The 17,372-nt window shown below is 34.8% G+C and overlaps 1 protein-coding gene across 1 annotated transcript in view; it reads right to left on the bottom strand.

The window, feature by feature from the left end:
* The window catches only part of MAP3K5 (mitogen-activated protein kinase kinase kinase 5), a 236,106-nt gene that overhangs the window by 102,076 nt on the left and 116,658 nt on the right, over positions 1-17,372 (bottom strand). The window contains exons 8-10 of the mRNA XM_008054221.2: positions 14,934-15,046; positions 7,410-7,569; positions 4,911-5,064 (exon numbers count right to left, since the gene is read on the bottom strand). Of these exons, the coding sequence (XP_008052412.1) occupies positions 4,911-5,064; positions 7,410-7,569; positions 14,934-15,046 (427 nt within the window). The remainder of the gene's footprint in view (positions 1-4,910; positions 5,065-7,409; positions 7,570-14,933; positions 15,047-17,372) is intronic.

The raw sequence follows: 17,372 nt of genomic DNA on the forward strand, positions 1-17,372 counted from the left end.
GGAAATGTATGAGGGTATGTGATCAATGAATTGAGAATCTCCATCAAAAAATTGCATGGAATATACTATTACTAATATCTCACATTAGGAGAGAATAATATTAAAATAACATAGTCCTGATTTCAAAGGTGCTATAATTACGAACTATTTGTACAGATGCTTAAAGGCATCTTCCTAGCACAAATTTTTTATGCAGACATCAGTAGGAATGTTGAAAAAAAGAAAGAAAAGAAAAGCCAATACTTCACTGTCAGAAAAACGGAAGAGTTCTTTCTACTTTACTGCTTAAAACTCAAGAAAATTACCTTTAGAACTAATCTTGAATCAAGCAAATTTACCAAATAAACGTGGAGAAAAAAATCCTTCAGAAGGCTCCATCAATAAGGAATTAAAATTCATAATATCTGCATAATCAACGTTTGTATATCTAACCCTGAATTGTACCCCACATCTTTATAATAATAAAAAAATTCACAATACATTAAAACATAAAATGCAGACTGAGAAAGAAGGCACAAAAACCTGGTTGTTGTGTTTATTTTACTCCAAACTTACCATAACAGTACATTTACCTAAAGTATGGAGAACTAGAGAAAGACTAGAAAAGCAAACTTTTATTTAATCTTTGAGAATTAAAAAATGTAAGGACTCAAAGAATTTTTGATCAGGCTCTGGCTATGAAAATAAGATGGAATATACTACAAATAAACACACAATGAGAGCCCACAAATGGACATATTCTGACTCAGATATATACTCACTGGGTGAATTGAGGTCCAGATTCCTATCAACAGAGAGTTAAGTGGTATTGATTAATTATGAAAATAAATTTTCAATCTAAACTTTGTAGAAGTGGCACTCTCCTATTTGAATATCCCAGCCTTTAAGAAATTGAAACAAAATAGAGAATAAAAAGTGGGTTTCCCAAAACGTCATCCAAGTCTCGTCCCTGACATGTGAAAATATACCTTGTTCCCCAATTGTGTAGGGATATTATTTAACGGTAGAGCACAGCACCAGATTAACTCCTCTCCTGAAAAATTATGTCTTTTTTGTCATCTCAAATATGTCCAGTAGATAAAATCGGAACTATGTGTTCCTAACTTGGGACAGGGAATAAAAACAAGATTGCAACTATCATCATCTAATATTTGTTAAACCCTTTGCTCTGCCCTTGAAATGACAAAATGTGACGAATTTGTGGCACACATTTCAGAGGTCACAGGAAGGCTTGGAAAAGACAAGAAAAAGGAGGCAATCTGACAAAGCCATAAAGCTAGATACAATTATTTAAGAGTATACCTATTCATGCTTTTAGTCTTTTACATTGCTTAATATTATAATTAAATGCTGACTTCATGTATCTGAAGCAAAAAGGAAGTCAGCAAGGCCTATAACTTATAAAGTGTCGATGGTCAAGAGTTACACATCTAAGTTTCTACAGAGTCTTCAAAAGCACTACACTCCTCCCCTTCCTTTCTCCTGACATTGGGTGACATGTTGATGGTCTCTGAAGGACAAAAACATGCCAAGAATAGAGGTCAAGAAAAGGAATACATTAAGCTAGACCCAAATAACAATAAAAGGCAGCACCATTCAAATCACTTTCCACATAACTTTCAACTTCCCTTTTGCCCAAGGTCAAGGTTATTTCTTGGAGGAATGAGAATGAATATGGTAGTGATATAAATGAAAACAATCAAACTAAATATGTTCAGATATAGGCCATCCTGGGTTTTATTCAGATCCTCTTCAAAAGAAGGATAATGTTATCATCCCAATCAAAACCTACTACAGCCTTTGTAAGTGTGAGCCACCGAAGACACTATGATAGGAACATGACAAGTTGCAGTGATTGAGATAGCCCCACAGGTACTAGTAGCCTGCCTTTCTTTATGTGATAAAGCATAAATGGCAAATTCCAAAAGTTGGTCAACTTATTACCCAAATATTGGTATTGTTTTTCTGTTTTATTATCATCTATATTGATATTTTTCAAAAATGCTCCATGTGGCTTTCATTATTTTGGTAGGCAATATCTTTGCAATTTCTAGAGTGATTGATAATTCATGTAAATATGGTTAATCCTAAAGCAATTTCCATTGAATTTGGAGCATGTTGGTAGATTTATGCTTTCTGGAATTCATACAGGATGAAGTAACTGTAAGAAAGCTCTACTTAAGAAGAGCTAGAAAACCATATAGTTTTGTACTCTGTGTAACAACAAACTATGGAAAAGAAATTCTGAGTATCCAAATATGAATTCTAATGTAGGAGTAGTATTTACAGATGAATAGGAAAACCCTGCATTTTAGAGCATGTTCTCAAGAAGACAGTCTCAAATAAGCCACAAAGCTTCAATAAGAGAATGGATTGCTGAAAGAAAAATCAAACAATATGCCATGAACATGTTTGCAAGAGAATATAACACACATTTATGTGCCTACTGCCTGCAGACTACAAAGTGTTAATGTACTGTTATAACTGCCTTAAATTTATTTTTTATTTTATTTTATTTTTTTATTTGGAGTCTCACTCTGTTGCCCAGGCTGGAGTGCAGTGGCACACTCATGGCCACCCCAGCGTCAACCTGCTGGGCTCAGGCGATCCTTCCACCTCAGTCTTCCAAGTAGCTGGAACTACAGGTGCGTGCTACTGTGCCCAGCTAATTTTTTTTTTTATTGTAGAGACAAGGTCTTGACAAATTGCCTGGGATGGTCTCGAACCCGCAGGCTCAGGTAATCCACTCTTCTTGGCCTCTCAAAGTGCTGGGTTTAGCTGAGTCACTAAACCCGGTCCAAAATTTTTAAAAGCAAAAATAATGTTGCAAATAAAGTTGAAAGTACCCATGATTTCTTTATACAATTGTCATGTATCTTCCTAGATGAATCCCTAGAATACTTAGCAATTTCTTGGCCCACCAGCAATCTCTAAAAATGCCCACGTGCCAACTGCTGTGACACTTTTTAATTCTTTGAGTCCAATGGGCAAAAAATGGTGTCTCATTTTAATTTGCCTTTTCTTACTACCCAGTGAAGTTAATTATCTTTTCATATGATTTGCCCATTCTTCTTTTTCTTCTTCTTTTTTTTTGCTCATCAATTTGTAGAAGTTTTTTGCACAGTAGGCAAATTGACTGTCTTGCAGCATTCGTATTGAATATTTTTTACCTTTCTAGGAGTTTTTTATTTGGCATGTCTAGGGTGATTTTTTGCTGAACAAAACTTTCCCTTTTTTTTTTTTTTTTTTTTTTTTTGAGTTGGAGTCTCACTCGGTCGCCCAGACTGGAGTGTAGTGGCTGCTCCCAGCCACCCAGCCTCGACCCGCTGGGCTCCGGCGATCCTTCCGCCTCAGCCTTCCAAGTAGCCGGAATTACAGGCATGCGCTACCACGCCTGGCTGATTTTTTGATTTATTGTAGAGATGAGGTCTCGCTGCCCAGGCGGGTCTCAAACCCGCGGGCTCAGGCAATCCACTCACCTCAGCTTCCCAAAGACACGGGATTACAGGCTGAGCCACCGAGCCTGGCTCCCATTTTTTAATGAAACAAAAGTGGTTAGTATTTTCCTTTAGGGTTCATAGTTCCCTTCCTTGCTTAAGAATGTCTCTCTCACCTGGAGTTTATACCTATAGTCTCCTAACTTCTCACTAGTATTTTCTTATTTTATTTCATTTTTTTTACATTCATGACAGACAAATTCATATTACACAAATTTTAGTTCGCTCAAAGTGGCTAATATGAAAGTGCTTTCCTCTCATAGCCAATTTTCTAGCCAAGCAAATCAATAGTCAATTAAATACTTGAGTTCGGCATGCTCTTCCTTCACCACCATGTTTACTCCTATTCAGAGCTCCATCTAAGGGCAAGCTGCCAGCTCACTCTAAGATAAGCATTTTCCTAGGGTACACGTTATCTGGGCTAGAAAATAAAGTGAAGTGTTTTAGCTTGAAAGGTTTTCAATTAAAGGCCCTGCTGAGCTCAGGGCTTTATCTGGAAGCAACAGTAAAGCACGTTGATGCCAGCAATGGTTTTAATTAAGTGAAGTAGATGATTCCATCAACAAAAACTAGAAAATAAGATTTTGCAAAAAGAATTGAGAACAGTCACTACCTCTGAGTATAGAAGACTGAGATTAGAGAGCTCAAACAGAGAGATTTATAGGATCACTTAAACATGGGAAGGTATTTGCACACACAGTGAGTTGCCAATAATTCTTGAATTGGATGCTGGAGAGTATTCTGAGAAATATCAGGAGAGGGATGGCACCATCTGAGAAGATGAGAAATATATTTTTAAAAGGTTGTGTGTGCATATTATACATTTAAATACATATATCTAAAGTCTGCTAGACACTAGCCAAAATGAGTTGCAGACCAGAAACTACAAGGCCTCATATCCCATGGTCTAAGGCATTATAAACAGTGATGTGAGATAGTACATATAATTCTGACCTACACAGGTAATGGGTGGTGAAGACAGAATAACCATGTGGGTGAGTCTAAAATTTTTCACCACAATAACAGGAGATAATACTGAAGACCACGCCCATACAACTGCAGAATGAACTAAAACCTCCATGTGTCTGATCTGACGAGATAACTTGATTGAGCTAAACCACCAATCTTTTTAGTGACTGGAAAGCATGCTTTACCACTCATCTCAAGGAATCACCCAAATACCATGACAAAAAAACCCAAAACATAAAAATGTATCTCGTTGTTCTGATTTTGAGACGTTATTTTAAAAAGTAAGTGTAAGAAAACCAATTTGCAGAAAATAAGTATATTAATCAGATAACTGTAGTCTTAGGGTAAGAAAAGCAGCATATGAGTACGGTTACATGGCCAAGATGTTCCTTAAAAAAAGAGACAGCATAGAAATGTACTTAGATTTAAATGAAGAGTACTCACTGGAAACCTAACTACAGTAACATCTGTCTTTGTGGCCTCTACCAGAAAATCCATCCAAAAGTCCACAAGTTCTTGCTTGGCCACAGGCTGTTCTGTGGTGAGTTTCACAAAATGCTTGTATATCAAAATTGTCTCTACAATAGACTTGAGGTACCTGAGAATGAAAAAATATAAAACACATAACAGACAAATCAGAACCACCTGTTCCCAGGTATCCCAGTTATACTCTGTAATTTATAATTGGCATTCATGAATATGCATTCAGATTCATCCAACATTATTAATTGTTTGTTACATATCATATACTTTCACACATTTTTTCCTTTATGCTTCACAAAAATTCAATCAACATACGCTATTTTATTCTTTTTTGTAGAGTACTTAAATAACTTGGATGCAGGCCATATGTCTACTTAAATCATGAATTTTTAAATGCCTATTTTTATTTTATTTTATTTTTTTTGAGTTAGAGTCTCACTCTTGCCACCCAGGCTGGAGTACAGTGGCCGCTCCTGGCCACCACAGCCTCGACCTGCTGGGCTCCAGCGATCCTTCCGCCTCAGCCTTCCAAGTAGCTGGGATTACAGGTGTGTGCTACTACAGCTGGCTTTTTTTTTAAAACCCTGAATTGTACCCTACATTTTTTATATAAAAAATTTAAAAGTTAAAAAAAAAAGAAAAGGATTGGCAGTAGCCAGAAACTGCTGGGGGTGGGGGGAGAAAAGGTACACTTCATCAGTAAGGGTACCTGATCTCAAACCAAGTGAAGTGGGAACCAAAGGGAGGCCCTAACTTTACCTGTATGAATACCACTTGTATACCTATTCCTGAATTATACCCCACATCTTTAAAATAAAACCAAAAATATTAAAAAGGTGTTATAACACCATGAATAGATAGATACCTTAGAGTCTGTACCTTAGAGTCTGTAATACTGAGTGATCTATCACAGAAACAAAGAACTCAGTATCACATGTTCTCACTCATAAGTGGACCTTGAACAATTACCATATTACTATAAGAAAAGCGTTGTCAGTAGTGGGAAATTTCCAGGGACGGGGTGGGGTGGGGGAGCAGGATTGGTAGTAGTGGGATTCTGCCAGGGCAGAGGAGGGACACACCTCATCAACAAGGGTACCTGCATAATGAACATTCGCATACTCAACTCTAAATTGTACCCCACATCTTTAAAATTTTAAATGAAAAAAAAAAAAGATCCCAATGGAGATGCAATTAGAGATATAACTGAAAAAGCCATGTGGTCAGTTGTCAATAGAGGCATCACTAAAGAAGGACAGGAATGCAGAAGAAAGGACTTGGGTGTGAGGAAGGGTTTTAGGTCAGGATCTGCTTTATGAGCAGATGTGAGAGCTAATTGTTCCCTACAGGGATGGCAGCACTGTGAGAGGCAAGCCCAGCAGGGGCTCAGACAGACACGTATGAAATCCCAGTGTAGCACGCTTGGTATGAGGAGATAGCACCATATACCTGGAGGTGTGACAAGAGCTGAGGTTGGATGGCTAAGGATAAGCCTTGTTCACTAAGTCAAGGAGATGGACTTCACCCTTTAGGCTGTGAGAAATAATTAAACGATATTAATTTAAGGGTTTCAGTAGAGGGGAGGGACAAACGGGCATTTTAGAAAGATCATTGTGATCTTCAGGAAGATCACTGGGGAGGACTCATTAAAGAAAGGGAACTGAATGTGTGGAAAATCCTTTAGGAAACCACAAGAGCCCAATATGGTGGTCCTCTCCTCATATGGTTCCTGTGATAAAGACAGCTGAGTTGGTGGCCTGGGCTCTGAGCTGCTCTGGAAGGGGCCTTCTGCTACATCACTGTCAACCTTTTAAAGTCTTTCTAGCTAATGGTCAATCATTACATGTGATACCTAATAAAATTAATTTTGCTTTTCAAAATGATCCTACATGCAGATGGAATTTTGTTTTCATTTCTCTAATTATCATATTGCTAATGATGAGAGTCGGGTGCATTATAAGAACACTTTGAAATTAGAAAAACATACATATATAGGAAACACCCAAATGTGTCAGTCAAACCCTAAGTAAAAAGAAATGAAAAACAAGCATGCCAAAACTGAGTTCAGACCATAAAAGAAATGAAAGGATGTGATTGGAGCACAGGCCTGGGAGCTGAGGTGGAAATGTGGTCCCAGGCCCCAAACACAAATCAGATTTGCAGTCGTAAAATGTGTGATTCATGTGGGTGACTCTGGCCAAGATGGGTCAGTGGTTTGGTCAATGTGTAGGAAAGGCTAAGTCAAGGGTCCAGCAGACATCACCTATGTCCAAAATCATCAGTACTGATATTCGACACATTTCCTTTATGAATATCCCATCTCCCTCCAAATTCTGTATTGTATTCTGTAAGCACACAAAATAATCTCCACTGTCAGTTCACTAAATATAACCTGGGAACAATATGGAGCTGTTGATGAAAAATAATGTTATCAACAAGTCACAGCTAACTAACTATTACCATGCTGGTGTCTTCAGTTTAAAAAGTTTTTCAGATGCTTGAATGACTCTCATGTGGTCATTGGCGAGGACGCTGGCCCCCAGAAAAAATCCAACTTCCCAGTAGCTCTGGAGTTTTTCCAAATTTCCCTTTTTACCAAGAAGGCTACTTAGCTTCACCCCTAGAAAATGAACAGGCAGAACAATGTTACAAAGGCACCATAGACAGGCAGAGTCAAGTTTTCATTAAAAAGCAAGATTAACCTTTCATTCCTCCTTTCAGAATGAAATCGCGCTATTAGGTTTCTGATTAGTAAAGAGGTTTAAATTCACTGCAAAAAAAAAGGTAAGTCAGACTAACCAGAAAGTTACACAGAAGTGAAAATTACCTTTCAATTTGAAAACCCAAGGATAACTGCCACAGTCACTTTGAGGTACATCAGTCTGGCATAAATTATAAGGTGATAATACTAAATATTGTTATATAAACTCCTTCTTTCTCTTACTATAACACAGGCTCTTATGTAATTTGAGAGGAAAATCTCATGTTTTATATGCTGAAATTGTATCACTCAGTTGAAGTATAAATGTATATGGCATATATATTTTGCAAGAGTAAAGTGCTATAATAATGAATGATAATTTTATATACAAAATGTTATTATATACTTATAAAGCTTAATAGATAAGAAAACAGAATGACAGATAACACTGTCTTGTTACTGTCACTTTCTAACAAGTCTTGAAATAAGGTAACATAAATCCTCTAACTTTGTTTTTTTCCGGCATTACTTTGGTGCATCTAGATTCTTCACATTTCATTATAATTCTTTACCTCTACTGTGTCTTGTATTATTGTTGCATTTTATATGTATTTGTTTGCTTAAAAAGAGTATATCCTTGTGGAATTGTTAAGTGCCACTAACATCCATAACATTTAAATGACAGAGAAATTATCTAAGATTCGGGAATAAGGCAAATATGTAGGTCAAGTCATTTCAACCTCATAGGGGAGCATATGGCCTTTCAAGGACTGTCTAGGGAAGATGTAACTGGTTCATCTTACTATTTACTATTTATTAAAAGTTCTAGACTTAGGGAAGTTTACTTGTTAACTTGTACACTTCTGTCCAGTAGAGAAGCAAAAATTGTTGTCTAGTGGAACAGATAGTATCTAGGATTTATGGTCTATTGGATATAAACCAGCTTTTTAAAGAATACTGAACTCACACATCTTATCCTGACATTTCTTTGTTAAATTATCTATGAGTACTTTAGCTTCTTAAGTGCTCTTTGGGACATATCCTCTTAGTGGTTTCCACATTAACAGAATTAAGTAAAATCTTTTACACATATCAATTTTATATTTCCTGAAAGTCATGATTTTACCTTTTTGAAAATTATACTTGAGCAAAACAAAACTTCCTTTAAGTTTCAGGAAAAAGTCCATTTGGGAATTCTTTACATTTTGTGAAGATAAATTACAAATTTCATAAGACGAAAAACAACTGCACACGTGTATACAACAAAATCCACAATCTTCTATCAGGACATCATTTTTAAAAGTAGCAAAACAACTACAAAGGAAAAAAGTGTGTGGGGGGGGGTGGTGGTGGAAATGGGATACTGAAACAATGTCTCTACAAACCTCAGTTAAAAATAAACATCTCTTTATTGTGTCATACTTGTAGAACAATGAACCAGGACCATAATGTCAACCTTTCAAATAGAGATTATAAAAATGTTTAATAACAAAACTACAAAAATAGGTTTAAAACAAAATTCCAGGGCAGTGTGTAGTGGCTCATGCCTGTAACCCCAGCACTTTGGGAGACCAAGGCAGGAGGATCACTTGAGGCCAGGAGTTCAAAACTTGCCTTGGCAACACAGCAAGGCCTCATTTCTACAAACATTTAAAAAAACTAGCTGGCATAGTGGCGCATACGCCTGTAGCTCTAACTACTCCAGAGGCTAAGGCAGGAGGATCACTTGAGCTCAGGAATTTGAGGCTGCAGTGACCTATAATTCACCTGGCTGTAAAAACAAACAAACAAAAAATCAGATTTATTCATGCACCCCTGAAATTCACTCTATGGTGGTACTATTTGCCGTTGGCCTTGGCATACGTTTGTCATATGACCGTGACACCCATTTGGACAAAATGTACATTTTTGATGACAAATTAGTTTTAGCATATGAATGTGCCATGATTTATTTACCCAAATGCAGATGAATGGCCTTGTTTGATTGCTATAAACACTCTTGTACACATAGCTTGTGCACTTGTTCAATGATTTCCTTATAGTAAAGTCCTAAACGGGGATTTGTTGGGGACAGAAGATAAGCCCATTTTTAGTGTTGATACATTCTGCTAAATTGTGTTGAGAAAATGCTGCATCAATTTACGCCCTCACTAGAGGAACCTGACAATAGCCACTTACCCACTCCCTTCCCAATGATGAGGAGTGTCAAGTCCATTGTCTTTACCGGCATTGTGGAGGAAAAAAAGGAACACTGCCTTTTTTTAACCACTGAAATTGGCTATCTCTTCATATGTTTTCATTTATTTTGTGAATGAGCTTTTATGCTCTTGCACAAACTTGTTTCTACACAAAGATATTAATCTTTTAAGTATGGAGTTAAGAACAAGGATATATATATTTTTTAATATTTAGGAGTCCTCTCTCTCTCTCTCTCTGATTCATATTCTCTCTCTCTCTCTCTCTCTCTCTCTCTCTCTCTCTTTCTCTCTCTCTCTCTCCAGGAATAAACACCTTAATACATAAAATTTGTTCTATATTTAGGATTATTTCCACAGGATAGATTTTTCAGAAGTAGTGTTGTACTTGGTTCCAGACTACAATATTTTTAAAGCTCTTGATCCAAAGGGCCAAATTAATGAAGCACAATTGCTGATGTATGAATATACCTTTTTACCTTACCAACTTTCCCAGCTCGATATTTTGTCCTACAAAAAAAGCATTTTGGCAGAATTTATAAGCAATGAACACTATGTCATTGCTGTTTTAACTACATTTCACTATTTCTTTGATTCAATTGTTTGTTTGTGCAATTTAAATTTTGACAATGTTCTCATTAAAACTGGTTCACTTCTAAGTATTGAAGATTGCTTAATTGGTTAGCTTTTTATCATAGTTTTATCACCTTCCAACTGTTATTAGATTCAAGGCTATTTTAGTGAAAAAAGACAGAAAATAGAGACTACAAAATGCTCGTGTTATGCCTAGTATTGTGTATGTTGACAGTGTTAACTCTTTCAATCCATACAACAATGCAATGATTTCTAAATTATCTCCACTACGTAGTAAGGAAAATAAAAGCCAGAGAGGTTTAGCAATGTACAGCTCCTAAGTGGTAGAGATTAGATTCTTTTCATCTTAATTTTCTATTATGAAGAAATTCAAATATACATCAAAACAGAAAGAATACTACAATGAATAACCATATTTTCAACAATTGTTAATTCTGCTATTGATTCATCCCCCTGAATATCTTTTCTGGACCACTTCAAATTAAATTATAGATATTATGACATTTTACTCTGAAATATGACAGTATATACTTGAAAAATCCTCCTATATATTCTATTCCATTATTGCATCTAACAAACACAATTCCCTAATAGTAACCAATATCCAGTCCCGACTAAGATTCATGAATTGTTCTCCCCAACTGTCTCCTATAGTTTTTTTTTTCCAAACCAGAATCCAATCAAGGATCATTAATTGCATTTGGTTTCTATGTCTCTAAATCTCTTTTAATCTAACCAATCCCACCACAAATATTTTCATGACACTGACTTTTGAAAAGACCAGGAGAGCTGTCTTGTAGTGTTCTCACATTCTGGATCTGTCTTACGGCACTTCATGATGTTGGTTAACTTATTTCTCTAGATCTTGTGACTACTAAATGGACATTACATCTTGAGATTCAGGTTGAACATTTTTGATGAGAATATTTCACAAGAGGTACTGTGTATTTCATAGCCATTGTATAGGGAAACACATTATCTAGTCAGCCCACCTTTGTGATGAGAGGTTAGATCATTGATGGTTGGGTCCCTCTGTTGTACAAATACATCTGTTCCTTTGTGACTAGCAAGTTATTTGTGAGTTAGCTTTGATACCATGCAAACAAAATGAAATGCAAATTTTTAAAATAAGCATTTTCTCTGAATACTCTTAGTTCTAATTGATGACCTTTATCAGAATCAATTATTTCAACATTCCTATCGTCAGCTATATCATTCCTTCTATTTTATTAACTAGCATACTTTTGAAGAATACATCCTCCTGAAGAATACTACATTTACTGTGTATTTCATCAACTGGATGAACTATAGCATTGACTATAAAAGGAAGAAAAAGTACTTAATTCTTTCCTTATAATTTTCAATTTTCTGAAAAGTTGGTCACCATCAGAAGTGACAAAGGAGTTATTTTGTAGTCAGTGACAGAATTTGTTTTTGTTTTGATTACTTTTTCTTGATTATCTTTATAGACTCATGGATTTTTATGTTCAGTAATATAGATTTTACATTAAATAATTTTTTTTTGAGTCAAAGTCTCACTCCATCGCCCAGGTTGGAGTGCAGTGGCATGCTCATGGCTAACCCAGTGTCAACCTGCTAGGCTCTGGTGATCCTTCCACCTCAGCCTTCCAAGTAGTCAGAACTACAGGTGCACGCTATCACGCCTGGTTATTTTTCTATTTCTTTTTATAGAGAAAAGGTCTTGCCAAGTTGCCCAGGCTGGTCTCAAACCCATGGGCTCAGGCAATCCACTCACCTCAGCCTCCCAAAGTGCTGGGATTACAGGCTTGAGCCACTGCACCCAACCACACATTCAATAATTTTTAATGCTCACTGAAAATATTTAAATAGTAGTCTGTCTCAATTCCAAACACAGTGTTCTTTTGCTATATCATCATCATTGCTGGGGACCCAAACCTCTAATTCCAACTCTCCCTCATAAAGTGTCTCATGGTTGGAAAATTCCACAGAAGATGGGAGAATTATCTTGTATTTAGCTGAAGTTTGACTATTAATTTTAAGGCTTGTGAAGCTGAAAACAAGAAGATGTAGGATGTGGTTCTGGGTTTTTAAATCCCAGCTCTAAATAGTCTAAGCATCAATGATTCTTCAAAAGCTGGAAAAGTTAAAACACAGAATCATGAAGCCATTAGTCACAACCTCAAACACATACACAACTAGAATGAAGAGTCTTTGGGTAACACCTAAGAATTATTTTTTACATTAGCGAGTTCAAACTTAATATGTTTAGGAAGCTTCCGATTTAGTGCTCATCTTTTCACATCTTAATCTTTCATTGTTTACCCTTTAGAAATAAATCAAAATTTAAAAAAGCATCTAAAAAAGGGATCTCATGAGGAAAAGTCTAATTATTTTAAGAACTCAGTAATTCAGATTAATTTGTATGTTTGCAGAGGGTCAACAGGAGGAATGGAAGAAGATACAAACTACTGGACAATTTGGAGCATTTAAAGAAAGAATGCAACTGTATGTCTTTAAAATATGTCAAATTGGTTATTTGTCTTGCTTTTATTATATAGTGCTGATTAATATCATTATTATATTAGACAAGTACTTTATTTAGCCAACCTGGCTTTCCTCAAAAATCTACTTAATCCTATCTTATCATATAAAAATTAACTTTAGGCAAACCTATTTTGATTAGCATGATTTATGATTGAATGCAATCTAAGTTAGTAAGTTTTAACTATTTTTTCATTGTTGAAGGACATAAAATTTAGAATATATATCACACTATTTTAGAAGTCTAAAACTTAGCTCTAATGGCAGTTAAACATTCATTGTCAAGTCATATTTGAAGTCTGTATATGCTATGCAATTATGAAAATTTTAAATTCAACTACATGTGTTTTCAAACACTTGTTCAACATGTATTATGAATGAGTTCTTCTTGGAAAAAATTAAAACATGTTTTCTTCACAAAATTATATTAATCACAGTTCTTCACATCTCAGAATCCTGACCATCTTAATCCATATTCAACTTAAAAATAACTTGGAATAACTACATTTTCAAACCATTGTCATTGCTTTACCTATATACGCAAATCAGTGTTAATTCCTGCAATGATTTAGAGGCTTCAAAAAAACTTCATCTTGAGTTAAAGAAAAGAACAACAGATATATGGATGTATCAATATGTCACATGCACCCTGAAAATATGTGCATCTACTGTGTATCAATAAAAAATAATTAAAAACCCCAGGGTAATAAAAATTATTTTCAGACCACTGATATAGGAGTTTTGGTTAGTGTCAAGTTTTAAAATTAATCTTAGATCCAAAAATTTTATTATAATTATAATTTTGGAAAAGCACAAGTTGCAATGTACTTTCTCTGATTTCATTTCCTAACCAAAAAAAAAAAAATTCAAACAGACTTTGTGCCTTATACCACTTCCATCCAGCGATGATAAACACCGTATCATTCTTTTAGTCTGAACCTTTCCAAAAGTATTTAATATTCAGGCTTTATCTTCAAAGATTTACCAGAACAATACATGTGAACATTTTTTAAGCTCTTCCCAAATAATATCTTAAAAAGTTCAGGATTCATTTTTCTTTAAGGAAAAGTAAACAAGACATTCTTGAGTTAAAAAGCTTAAAGAAAAAATTTCTTCTACAATTCATAGCTTCACTAAATCAATGTGTTTTATCACCTTGAAAAATAAGGCCAATATGTCTATGTCTATAGCAATAACTACTATAAGAGTTGGAAAGGTTCTCTGAAAGAAGGTAGGTTAGACACTTGAGAGCAAAATCTGATTACCATAGTCAGTATGCCATTATCTAGCATCTTAAAAAAAAATGTTATCAAAGCCAAGACCAATAAACAAGACCAACTTGTTTACAAAGGTGCCTTAATTTCAGAAAAAGGGTTAGCAGACAAGACAATGTCTACAAATGAAAGGGACAAATACGCATTATATCTCTACCCATAGTTACAATTCAGAGATGATCCAAAGAGACCAGTTACTACTAAACCATCTGCTTGACCTGTTGCTCCTGGGGCTTTTGAAGGCTCTAACTCCAATGTCAATGAAATCATAGGGGCAGGTGTGCTTGAGGAACAGAAAAAGGAAATAGCAGAGTTTTTTTATTAAAAGACATCAGGAAAGCACAATCTAAAATAGGACGACATTCCCAATGTTCGACAAAACACTAATCTTACTTGGGAGTTGGGGGCTATGTATAGCGTCCATATCTTCGATATTAGTTTGAACTGGAACAATAAATATTAACCAGGGGGTTTTTAGAAGCAGATAAAATAAATAAACAGCTAAATTGTATTCTAATAGCAAGTTTCTGCATGATAATAGGAAACACATAAACAAGGTGATATAATAAGCTTTTTCTTTTTTGCTTCAGGAAGTCTCATGAGACAGAAAGGAAAGGATCTATTGATATTTAGTTTTCTTTGCACCAAGTTTGGTCCAGTTTCTTGATTTCCATGTAAAATATCAAGTTGAAATTACCAACTTTCCGGAGCTCAAAGGAAGATTCAAACTGATGCCCAGCTGCCAGGAGGAGGACCGCATAATTAATTCCTGACTGTAGTGTTGGCTCAGATTCAAATGCCTTTTTGAACCTATAAAAAACACAAATGCACGAGTTAACTTTCTCAGTCATGAAACCCTGGGTGTGCAATACCTTCTGTTTGCATAACTCCAATGCCTGAGCAAGTAAAAATATTCCACTGGCCTTCACCCAGAATCTGGTGTACTATTAAGACTTAATGCTTAAGTAACTGAGTATCTTTGTCCTCAGCTCCATTGCATTCTCCCACTTCTCACCCTCAACCTAGTAGCCCCAGCCTTTAAAAAAATTCTTTCTTCAACTATCTACCAGAAATAAATGAATGTGAAACTTTTTTTTAACAAGGACATTTGCCAATATAAAAACTATAACTTTTTTTTAACAAGGATATTTGTTACAGGATGAAAATTTTTTCTAAATTTCCAATAATATTATTAAGTGTAATATGGAATAACATATGTTCCAAATGTTAGAAAGCTGTGTAGGCATCTATATTGTAGAAGAATTTTAAATGTCAGGAGAAAACTAGTGTTTCCAAGTAAAGTAGAGTCTACTTGGAAGCCACCATTCTAACTGTGTGTGTATGTGTGTGTATAAGCAATACAAAATTTAAAATGAGAACCCCTCACACACTTTTTAAAGTAGTTTTAAAAACCCTTAAAAATATGCAAAGCATTGAGGAAGATCATCTGGGTAACATATTGAAAGGATCAATTCCATAAGAGTGACATAGAAATAAAATAAAGAATGTCAATCATTGGAAGAAATTAAGAAAAACAGAAACTGTGCCTCTGCATACTAATTTTGGCTCAAAGAGCATAAAACCCCTTTTCTGAATATAGATGAAGCTGAATATCAACCCTTGAAAACATTTCAACATTTGAAAGGACTTCAGTGTTTGAATATTCACTTCACTTTCAGGGTAACACTTCATAGTATACATTTAAGGGTTTCCTTACACATATCATTAAACAGGCAACAACATTCAATATTATTTCATTTGGGAGCATGGAGAAGAAGAAAATGAAAATAAATGCCATAGTGACTAAGCACTAAGAGAAACTGCCTGAGACAAACACAAGAAAAATGAAATCTTTATTTTTTAAAAATCACATTAAAAAATTGTAAGGACTAAATAGCTAATGATCATTTGATGATATAAAAAAAAGTTATGTAGGAAAAATACATTACAATTCCAAGATAGAGGTATTCTTATTTAAATGGTAACTATGTAAATGAAAGATAGGAATAGATAAAAGTGGTAGTAAGCACAATTGTGCATATTATAGTATATTATAGGCACAATATGAGTACATTCTTGGCTTTTATATATACTCAAAATAATTCCATAATTTAGAATAAGTTAAGCATCAAACAAAATGAAAAGGTACATTTTTTCTGGATATTGAGGACCATGTACTTTTTTAACGGTCTAACTTTTTAAGTTGAACAAGTATATCTGAATGAAAACAAAATCAAATAAGTATTAATCTTAACTAGTTGGCTCTGTTGATTATGTGCCTGTAGAATATGGAAAAAAAAAAAATTCCACCTGCATCACTGTAAGTGATTAAAAAGCATTTTTATCTTTCCAAAAGTTAGATGTTTCCATTCTAAAATAGAAAAAGCATGCACTCAGATTACAGATATTCAAAGTCATATCAAAGAAAGTCATAACTTCTAAGACTTAGGTCTTTGTCTTTGTTCAGAAGCAGGTATAGAATCCCAACAAAAAGGGGTTTCGGAGAAGAAAGAAGTTCCCTTTCTACCAATTCACATCAAAATGCATTCTTTCATTTTCTCTGAAACCAAAGAAATATCTCTCTTAAGCATATAAAAAGGAAGATGGAAAAATCAAGACATACTCAAATCAATCAATCAATATTAGTGTCCAATGTGCCAAAGCAATCCAAATGAATATTTGTGTTTACATATGTTTTTCTGTTACCACAAACAATATATATTTTTGTATTTTAAACTAAAATATAAATACCAATAAAATTAATAATTTATATCCTTCTAGGGCTCCCATCACTCTCACATCAAGTTGAGTACTGTATAGAAGAAAAAGTCTTAATGTGTTCTGGAGATCAAAAGAGCATGTAGGTATATTACAAAAGAAAGAAAATACTATCATAAGTCATGACTATACCACTACAGAAGTGGGATTTCTTGCACACTGAAAAAGTAAGTAAGTACATTCTTGGTAGACATTTGCCAATATAAAAACTATAACTTTTTTTTAAAACTATGTATAGGAAGTCCACTAGTTTCTCTTTTGACACAATTGCACATTTACAAATTTATACCAAGAAAAAACATTAAATATGTAATCAGAAATTTAGTTACAAGGGTATTTGTGACACGATGAAAAATTA

Source organism: Carlito syrichta, unplaced genomic scaffold (assembly GCF_000164805.1).
Source record: "Carlito syrichta isolate Samal-C Ts95f unplaced genomic scaffold, Tarsius_syrichta-2.0.1 Scaffold289251, whole genome shotgun sequence".
Lineage (NCBI taxonomy): Eukaryota > Metazoa > Chordata > Mammalia > Primates > Tarsiidae > Carlito > Carlito syrichta.